The sequence below is a fragment of the Bison bison genome, unplaced genomic scaffold (assembly GCF_000754665.1).
Source record: "Bison bison bison isolate TAMUID 2011002044 unplaced genomic scaffold, Bison_UMD1.0 scf7180017864145, whole genome shotgun sequence".
Classification (NCBI taxonomy): Eukaryota; Metazoa; Chordata; class Mammalia; order Artiodactyla; family Bovidae; genus Bison; species Bison bison.
Window position 1 is genome coordinate 10,357,123 of NW_011494717.1, and position 10,009 is coordinate 10,367,131.

The 10,009-nt window shown below is 51.1% G+C and overlaps 1 protein-coding gene across 1 annotated transcript in view; it reads left to right on the plus strand.

Moving 5' to 3' along the window:
* PLB1 (phospholipase B1) overlaps window positions 1-10,009 on the plus strand; it is a 125,817-nt gene that overhangs the window by 107,814 nt on the left and 7,994 nt on the right. The window contains exons 47-53 of the mRNA XM_010840701.1: window positions 2,368-2,419; window positions 3,560-3,640; window positions 5,134-5,199; window positions 5,726-5,820; window positions 7,009-7,090; window positions 7,952-8,050; window positions 8,739-8,834. Coding sequence (XP_010839003.1) covers window positions 2,368-2,419; window positions 3,560-3,640; window positions 5,134-5,199; window positions 5,726-5,820; window positions 7,009-7,090; window positions 7,952-8,050; window positions 8,739-8,834 — 571 coding nt within the window. The remainder of the gene's footprint in view (window positions 1-2,367; window positions 2,420-3,559; window positions 3,641-5,133; window positions 5,200-5,725; window positions 5,821-7,008; window positions 7,091-7,951; window positions 8,051-8,738; window positions 8,835-10,009) is intronic.

Genomic DNA, 10,009 nt, shown 5'->3' on the forward strand with positions numbered 1-10,009 from the left:
GAGTGTTGTTTATGGCAATGTTGCAGACTGAAATGATTTTGTACTTTGGAATGATTTGAAATGATTTTGTACTCAGAAAACAGAAAAGTGTAAAATGTGAACTGGGCAGTCTAGTTACAGACAGGTACAGACCCAGAAGGGACCCCAGAAAACATCTAGTCCTGCCTCTTTGTATAAAGATGAAAAAATTCAAGGTTAGCAGGGTTCTGTAACTTGGGTGAGCTCCACAGCAAATTGGTGGCAGAGCTGGAAGGGGATCCCTGGTCCCATAGCTCCCAAAGCATAGCTCTGCACACCAAGACTGAAAAAGGAAATGGAGGAGATGTGGGTAAACAAACCCAGAGAGAAGGCTCCTCGGGGAGGTAGGTACGGCTTGCTCTGAGCCTGAAGTGTGGGAAGAACTTGGCTAGGGAGAGGGGAAAAGAGGGCATTCCTGACTTCCGCTAGTGTTCTGGAGGGCTTATCACCCACAGATACCCCTGTTCATATCTCGAACCTGTAAAAAGATTACAGAGACTTCTGTGGTCACCTCTAACCAAGCCAGGCTTTCTTTATGACTTTCTGACATATCCATGATAGCAATAGCATATGAGATACGGTCCTGAGTGAATAAATGAGAAACATGGCAGAAATGGTACCGTGTATGCTTGGCCACATGCCCAGCATGTGGACATGCAAAGATTTAAAACACCCATTCTGCACCAGTTCCTTCTTTTATGACTTCTTCCATGGAAGCATCCATTTGCTGTATCCCTTCTGTTATACATATCTGTTTTAAATAACTGCTTTATTGAGGTGTAATTGACATAAGTACACTAAACCAGTTCCCTGGTGGCTCAGACAGTAGAGTCTGCCTGCAATGCAGGAGGCGTGGGTTCAATCCCGGGTCGGGAAGATCCCCTGGAGAAAGAAATGGCAACCCACTCCAGTATTCTTGCCTGGAAAATCCCATGGATTGAGGAGCCTAATGGGCTACAGTCCATAGGGTCACAGAGAGTAGGGCACAATTGAGTGACTTTCACACTGCACATATTAAAAGGGTGCAATCTGATCAGTTTGTTATATGCATGTACCTATGAAACCATTACCTCAATCAATAATGAATATATCCATCACCTCCAAAAGTTTCCCTGTGCTGCTTTGTAATCAGTCCCTCCCTCCTGCCCCTTACGGTCTCTACCCCACTCACTCCCTGGGACCCAGGTAACCACTGACCTGCTTTCTTGTCACTATAGATTAGGTTTAATTTTCTAAAATTTTATAGAAACAGAGCCATGGATGATGTACTCTTTTCCCTTTTTAAAAAAATATGTATTTACTTATTTGGCTGCACCAGGTCTTGGTTGTGACTCGTGGGATCTTTGATCTTTATTGCAGCAGGCAGGATCATTAGTTGCAGCGTACAAACTCTTAGTTCTGGCATGCAGGATCTAGTTTCCTGACCAGGGATCGAACCCCGGTCCCCTGCTTTGGGAGCACAGAATCTTAGCCGCTGGACCACCAGGGAAGTCCGTGTACTCTCTTCTTGTCTAACATCTTTCACCCAGCAAAATTATTTTGACATACATCCCTGTTGTTATGTGTATCACTAGTTCGTTCTCCTTGATTGCTGAGTAGGGTTCCGTTGGCACGCCTCTCTCTAACCCAGAAGCATTCGTGGCACACATCTAGGGGGTGAAGTGAGTTCTAGCCTAGCCCTGTCGGTATTTGTCTCCCTCATCCTATTTTGTTACCAGCGGGGAAAGTGAGGAGATGGGGAATGGTTTGGAAATCCAAAGGAATGATAGAGAAGAAAAACAGAAGGATTAAAAGAAGAGAAACTGGGACTTAGAGGTAAAGGTTGAAGGAGTCATGAAGCTTGGAAAAGAGGAAGCTGAGGGATCATTTGGGGTGATGGCTTTTTTCAAATATACAAAAGGTTATTTTTAAGACAGGCAGCCAAATAAGAACTGAACAGGCTCAGCCTGCAATGAAAAGAGCTGGATGAAATATAAGGGAACGTCCCTGACGGGAAGGTTGAGCAGATCCCCACTGCCTGCCCGCCAACCCACCCCTCCCCACCACCACCACTATCCCTGCGGCCGAAGTGGCCTCAGAGGACCAGGCCTGCAGAAGGGGGTGGTGAGATGCATGTCAGCCCCCTGGCAGGGTCAGGATCAACTGGGGCTCCAACACCCACAGCAAATCTTTGATTGTTCATAGGTTGAGATTTCTTGAGAATTGAAAGCCTTTCATTACCTTCTGAAGGAATAGGTCTTTATATAACATTTTTTTTTCCTGAAACATCTCCTTGCCAGGCCCAAATCCTGCAGCTTGAGCCCTTGCTCGTGAACCAGCTCTAATGTTCCCCTCTTTTCCCCTGCCCAGGGACATGCCAGCCCAGGCCCGGGACCTCGTGGAGCGAATGAAAACCAGCCCTGTGAGTACAGGCCCCTGGCCACCCTCTGTCTTTAACTAGGGTGGGTGCGAGTGGCCCTAAATGAGCCCCCTTTGCACCTCTGCACTTCAATCTCTTGGCTCGTCTTTACGAGGGACCAGATGAGTAGGTCTTGCCACCAAGACGCCGTCTCTGCTGCACCCCTTCCCCAGGCACCCTCCTCTCCAGGCCGGCTGCAGGAGGAGAGATGAGCAGAGGGCTGGTGGAGGTGGCAGGCCTCGGCCTTTGGCAGCTTTCCATTGCACCCAAGAGCTGGCTTCCCAAACCCTATTATATAAACTTTGGCTTCTAAAAATAGTCTTCCATTCCAGTCCTTCCTCCTTCCCTCTTCCCCGGCCCCTCTAAACCTCCTCACCAGCACTTTTTTCAATGCTCTGGGTTTATGCCTTGGAATTCACTGCCTGGCAGCACTCCTACTATGGGGCTGCTGAGTGGAAAGCAGGCTCCCTAGAACCTCTCCAAGCCCCCTCCTCACCTCTCTGTCCAACTGGTCCCCTTCCCTAGACCCAGGCAGCTCTGGGCTCTTGCTTCTAGATGTGTCTTTTGTTCTGGGCTCCTTTGAAGGCCTTTGGATCACATTTTATTGTTGTTTGGTTGCTAAGTCGTGTCCAACTCTTTGCAACCCCACGGACCGCAGCATGACGAGGCTTCCCTGTCCTTCACTGTCTCCCTGAGTTTGCTCAAACTCATGTCCATTGAGTCAGTGATGCCATCCAACCATCTCCTCCTCTGTTGCCTGCTTTTCCTCATGCTCTCAATCTTTCCCAGCATCAAGGTCTTTTCCAATGAGTCGGCTCTTTAGTAGTATGTTAATACAAGCCACCTCCTCCTGGACTTCAGCTTTCTTAAGATCTCAAAGGGAAAAAAGTTCTCTGTACTGAGCACACGCACACGCACACACGCACACGCACACACGCACACACGCACACGCGCGTGCGCACACACACACACACACACCCCCCCCCTTGCCCAGCACCAAAGTGAGGGCGAGGGAACTCCACTTGACTTCTTCTCTCCACTGTGATGCAGAGGATGAAAGGCACTGGGGGGAAGGGGTGTCTAGCACATGCATGTGCCCCCCGCCCCCCACCAAGGCCTAAGTGGGCTCTTCTGTCCCCTCAGGAAATCAACCTACAGAAAGACTGGAAGCTGATCACGCTCTTCATTGGGAGTAACGACTTGTGCCATTACTGTGACAATGAGGTAGGCCCCTGACTGGCCCCCTGGGAGATGGATCTGATGGCCAAGGCCACTGTCTGTACCCAGGCTGGGATGTCCCCCATGGGAGGCACCCAGGCCAGCCCTCCCAGGCACCTGAGTCTGCCCAGACAGCCCGGCTCACACACGCCAGCCATCCCCACTACTGAGTGGCTGCTGCATTGGTTCCTTGATTCCAGATGTGTCTGGACGTCCCCACTCTCAGGCACTACTGAGGTGGTCTCTCTTGCACCCTTAAATACTGTTCTCTGGTAGCCAGTGGATAACCAGGGAGCCCCCTCACCTGTCTGGAGTCTCTGCCCATTTTTTCGGTGTTTCTTCAGGGTGGGGAGGTTACAGGGGGAGGCTGAAACAATGTCTTAAATATGGTTGATACAGCTGAACCAATCCTGATCCATGGCTCACTGCCCTTCAGGGACAAAAATGTGTTCATCACCTTCAGCCAGCCTGTGAACCCAACCCACTCCCAACCTTGTTTCTATGGGGAAATACATCCAGATGTACAAACTTTGGGAGGTAATAACTTTTGGAATTCATCTTGTTCTAAGTTGAGGATGTGCTATATTTTATTTGGCCAGGAAAAAAAAAAAAAAACACCTGCCATAACTCAGAGGTTGTGCTAGAATGTTTGACAGTCACAGGCAGCAGGGAGAAGGCATTTATCATTCCTTGTGGCTGAGAGAGACAGTATCCAAATTCTAGATGAGAACCAGCCTCCCCCACACAGGGACCTCTCTTCCTCACTGCCCAGACTAGAGGCAGAAGTGATCCAACCCCGTGGGATTTTAAATGTCATTGTGCCCTGCACTCTGTGGGATCCAGGGAGCCAGAAGTGACCCCAGAAGACCTGTCTTCATGCAAAGTCAGGTTTACTTTCCTAAGAGCAGCGTTTTGTGCAAATGACTTGGGGCCACCACCAGGATTCAGGCCATGTTTTTGGAAGGGGCTAAATCAGCCTCCAGTTGGGAGAGGGGCCAGGAGAGGAGGCCCGCAAGCTGAGTTATAAGGGTAGACATGATGGGGAGGCAGTGGCAGGGGGGCCAGCACTGTTAGGATCTGGGTTAGAGACACCATGGAGGTGGGGTGTGGGAGCCATTAATGGTACCTAGTAGGCATCAAGGGATGACTTTTCTTTTTCTTTTTTTCGGCCTTGCTGGGTCCTTGTCATGGTATGTAGGCTCTTCATTGCAGGCTTCTCTGGTTGCAGCATGCCGGCTCTATAGTTGCCGGGCACGGGTTTCTTTCTGGTTGCAGCATGTGGGCTTAGTTCCCCAACCAGAAATCAAATCCACATTCCCTGCATTGGCATCCACTGACTACCAGAGAAGTCCCCAAGGAGTGACTTCTTACCAGAGACTGTATCCATCAGCAACAAGGGTTGGGCTTCCCATCTGGTACAGGACCTTCCTGTGCTGGGCATCAGGCCAACTTCTCCCCCTCCTCCCAGGAGCTGAGCAGAGCCCCTTCCTTCTTCACAGGAGGCCCGCTCTGCTGAGGAGTATGTTAAGTACATCCGGCAGGCCCTGGACATCCTCTACGAGCAGGTAGGGAGGCACAGCGGCATGTTCTCGGGTCCTATTTCCTGCCAGCAACCAGGCTGTCTGCTGGCTCACCAGGGGTCGCTCCCTGAGCGCAGCTAGAAGACTTGTGTTCAGTGAGATACACACTGCAGAGTCCCCCAGGAGCAGGTACCCGGATGGATGGGCTGGGAGGGAGGCAGCTGCCAAGCTTCTCTGTGAGGTGGAGTCTAACTGGATCTGACTGCCTTGGTTGGGTGCCAAAGAGCATGCTTCTGGAGCCAGCTGGCCTGACTTGTAGCCAGGCACTGTGGCTTCCTAGCCATGTGACTTTGGGCAAGTTGTGTCTCAGTTTCCTAATCTATAAAGTAGGGCCAATAAAGACCATTCCACAAGATAATATAAGGCACGTTCCCTCTCTTGGCCTCAGTTTATTGGTAAAATTGGGGAGGGGGGAGTAGACTGTAGACAATCCCCCAAGCTCTTTCCAGCAGTAAGCTCTGCTCCCCAAGTGCTTGCGGACTACTGAAGCCACCCCCTCTGCTCTCCACAGCTTCCACGGGCTTTCATCAATGTGGTAGAGGTCATGGAGCTGGCTGACCTGCACCAGGGTCAAGATGGAAAATGTGTCATGCCACTGCCAGCCCAGTAAGTAGACGGACGTGGTCCTGAGGCAAGGGCATCTAGGGAAATGGGGCTCAGATACCAGCGGGTGAGACCGAGACTGGCAGAGCTGGACAATCCTGTCCAAGGGGCAAACATCAACAATTAGCCAGGGGCTTGGAAAACCATTCTAAAGTGTTGCTACCTTATTGAATGCCTACTGTATGCAAGTTGCTTCAGTTTTCTGGACCTCACTCTGCCTTTCTGGAAATGATCTGTGAGGGCTCCAGAATTTCTGTGGTGCCAAACCCCAACTTCAGCAAGTTGTTCCCTGTTTGAGAGGTGGCACGAGGCAACAAGCTTTCGAGACAGCTCTACTGGGCCTCACGTCCTGGCGCTGCCGTTTAGAAGCTGTGGAACCTTGTACAAACCACACCACCTCTCTGGGTCTGTTACTCACATGTAAAAATCTCCCAGGGTAGTAGAGGTGACATCTAGGGGAAACACATGTAAAGTGCATGGTCCCCCTTGGGCAGGCACTCAGGAAATAGTAGCTATAATGTGCTTCTTAGGACTGGCCTTGAAAGCCAGGCTTAGAGCTAAGTGATGTCCTGTAAGAATCTCTGTTGGCCTGGAATTTGTTAAAGCTCATCCCTGACCCTGCAGGAAGTTGCGCTCTTTAAGGCCAGAAGGTTGCCCAGAGTTCCTGTGACGGTTTTTATGGGGGAGGAGATTCTACAGGGTGGCTAAGAAGCCTTATCTGGAGTCAAATGGATTTGCTGGGAAGGTGACCAGCTGGTTCCAATCTTGCCTGGAACCTGGTCCCTGCCTGGAGCAGCCAGTGCCGCCCAAGAGTGTCTTCCTGCAGGAGAGTCCTCAGCAGCTGAAGGTAGGGAAGGGAGGCCTCAGGAACATGAGGAAGAAAGGCTGGGCCACTTGGGAGTCTTCCCAAACCCCCAGCCCCTCTGGAGAAACTCCAGGAGCCACAGGCTAGGGAAGGAAATAGGTGGCCAAGGAAACGGACAGCCTGTCCGCAGGAGCCCCAGGCACTGTTGCCAGCCCTTCTGCCTTCTCTCCTAATAAGCACCTGCTGGATCGCATGTCTCTGAGTCATGCTTCTCTGACCCGGGCCCAAGAGGCAGCAAGTCTGTGTTGTGGGGGCACCTGTGTGTATGGAAGGGGGTTGGAGTAGCCTCTGAGGGGCCCTGAGCCTCAGGACTCCTCACCACACAGGAGCAACTGCACCTGCCTACAAGGCTCCCAGGAGAACTTGCCAGAGATGCAAGAATTGAAGACAGTGAACTGGAACTTCCAGGTGACCCTGTGCCCCTTTTCCCTCCCCACCCTCCTCTTTACTCCCGAAGCAAGGATTGGGAAATCGGGTGTTTGGCAGGGTTCTGCTTCGAGCAAGGCCACTTCCTAAAGGCAGATCACAGCCCCTGAAATGTGTGTCCAGGTAAACCAACATCAGGGGAGGGCAGTGAGAACTCAGAAGGGAAGCTGGAAGAAACCCCTCCTCTCAACTCTCAGAGGAGGCATCACCCCTTCACCCCTCCCACCCCAACCCCACCCAGAGGGGAGAGGGGCTGTGTTTACTGCTCTTGGGCTCCCTCCCTCCTTACTTTCTCACGTCTGTCTCTGCTCTTGCTGTCCCCTCCCTGGACCTGCCTGCCTGGGCCTTTCTGCAGCACATCCCTGTCACGCTCAGAACTTTGTCTTCTTACCTTTCTGAGAAGCTTCCCTTGACTAAGCTCCCTGCTGGCAACTTCAGTCAGCACTTCACTGACCCTAAAGCCATACATGATTTTGACTTTTACATCTCACAGATGGATAACTAGCTCCTTGAGGGTGAGCACAGGTAGTCTATCTTTTACAGTCCACCTTTGGGCACTTAAGCAATGCCAAGACTGTGGATACTCATGCTAAGGTCTAAGGCATTTTGAGGAGCTGGTGTTGAAAAGTTCCCCATTTGGACTGGAGTCCCATGCTCTAATCCACTTCTTCATGCAGTGAGAGCAGGTTGGTGTCTGTGCCTGGTGCAGTCTAGGTGGATGCTTGTGCAGTAGAGCAGCTCCTCTGGGTCTCCTGGCCCTGACATGACCCACCCGAGGCCTCAGGGACAGTCCGTCTGTCCAGCCTCGCTGTGGGACTGAGCAGCCTCCCTCCCCATCCCTAGAGTGCCCTGTCGACACTCTCCTACCAGTACCTGCAGCGTGAGGACTTCGCCGTGGTCGTACAGCCTTTCTTCCAAAACACTCTTGTCCCCCTGAACAAGGTGAGCAGCTGGGAGGCACATGTATGGTGGCCGTTATCTTGGGGAATGTATTTCCTTTTCCACATGGGCTTTTTTGGACGATCTTTCTCCAGGAGTGCTCCCAAGGAGCTGCTGTTTCTGCTTTTGCTCCTTCCCCCCTTTTGAGTATTACTTGAACTTAGATGTAGTTGGAAAGAAAATGTGAAAATTAACAGTGACCGAGCTCCCCAGGTATGGCCCTGATATTTGCCAGGTTGGAATAAAATGAAAGCTTCCCCAAAACATTCTTTTCAACTATTAGGGCAGGGATGCTGAAGGAGAAGGGATGGATTGTAGGTGGCTATGAATCCGGGAGACCTGGGTTCAGTCCCTGGGTTAGAAAGAACCCCTGAAGGAGGAAATAGCAGCCCACTTCAGTATTCTTGCCTGGGAAATCCCATGCGCAGAGGGCCCTAGTGGGCTACAACCCATGGGGTCCCAGACGAGTCAGACACAACTTAGCCACAACAAACAATTCGGTTGCTACAAATTTTTTTAAAAATAAAAATTCCAAAACTAGGTAGTTTCTCCATCAACATCTGATCCAATTGGCAGCAGAAATGAAAGGATGGAAGGTAGAATGCCCAGGGTGCCACTGCCTGGGGCAGAGGGGTTGGGCAGGTAGCAGTGCTCTCATCTCAGGAAGATAATCCCCTTCCTTTGGTCACAGAGAGGGGGCGCTGACCTCACCTTCTTCTCCGAGGACTGTTTCCACTTCTCAGAACGTGGGCACGCAGAGATGGCCATCGCTCTCTGGAATAACATGGTCAGTACCTAAGGGTTGAGTGGGCTCGGGTCAAGGGTACCCCCGAGGACGCTCTTTCCCACAAAGAAAAACCTATTGGTTGATATGTCTCCTTTCTCCCCAGAGTTCAATATGGCAGCTCACGTATTTGTCCTGACAGATTCTATTCTTTCTGTAATTTCCCAGCGCTGTTGGGGTATAACTTTGTCATCAGATACACTAGATGAAAATACCAGCATCGACCCTTTACTGTGTGATCTTGGGCCGTTGAGCCCACTCTGGCCATTTGTGGGCTTACCAGGTAGTGTGGGTGGTAAAGAATCCGCATGCCAACGCAGGAGACACAGGTTCGATCCCTGGGTCAGGAAGATCCCCTGAAGTAGGAAATGGCAACCCAGTCTAGTATTCTTGCTCAGAAAATTCCATGGACAGAGGAGCTTGGCAGGCTACAGTCCATGAGGTCATGCGTCGGACATGACCGAGCAACTATGTCCACACTGGCCATCCATATCAGTATCTACAAAAACAGCAGCAGTGACACAGGTCTTAGAGATAATGTGTGTGCCGCACCCAGCACAATAATCCCCACACTCCCTACTACTATTTGTTTAAACACTAAAAAGAGCCACTCAGCCAGTTTTCCCAGGCTGCCACCTAGTCTAGTCCTTTCTGGTGGGGAGAAAAGGAGACCTTACGAAATGAAGGTACAGCCCAGGGGCCACAGCCCTGTGCCTTGCTCTACCCTTTACAGCTGGCCACTCATGACTGGACAGTCAGCTATGTTTGCACAGAGCTTGACAAGTAACCCTGAGCGCTGTATCCTCTTGTGCAGAGCAAATGAAATGCCTTTCCAGTCCACTGGCTTCTTTTGATCTAGGCTCAGCGGTAACCCAATCCCCACCCCAACCTGCATGTTCTCTCCTTTCTCCCATGGTGACTAAACCATCCACACGCCTGCTCCTTTCACTGCAGCTTCAGGCCCACTGTGACTCTGCCAGGCACCGCTGTGCAAGTATTCCCACACCTGTCAGCTCCACCAGCGTGGCCAGTATCTTCCTCGGCTGACTCACAATATTGACTTTCTCCTTAGCTACACCACCTCCTCCTCTCAGAACAGCATGTAAGGAGGTTTTCTCCTTGGCCTACTTAATTGCAGGCTCAACCTCCCTCTGCTTGTGTTTTCCTGGTGTTTTCCT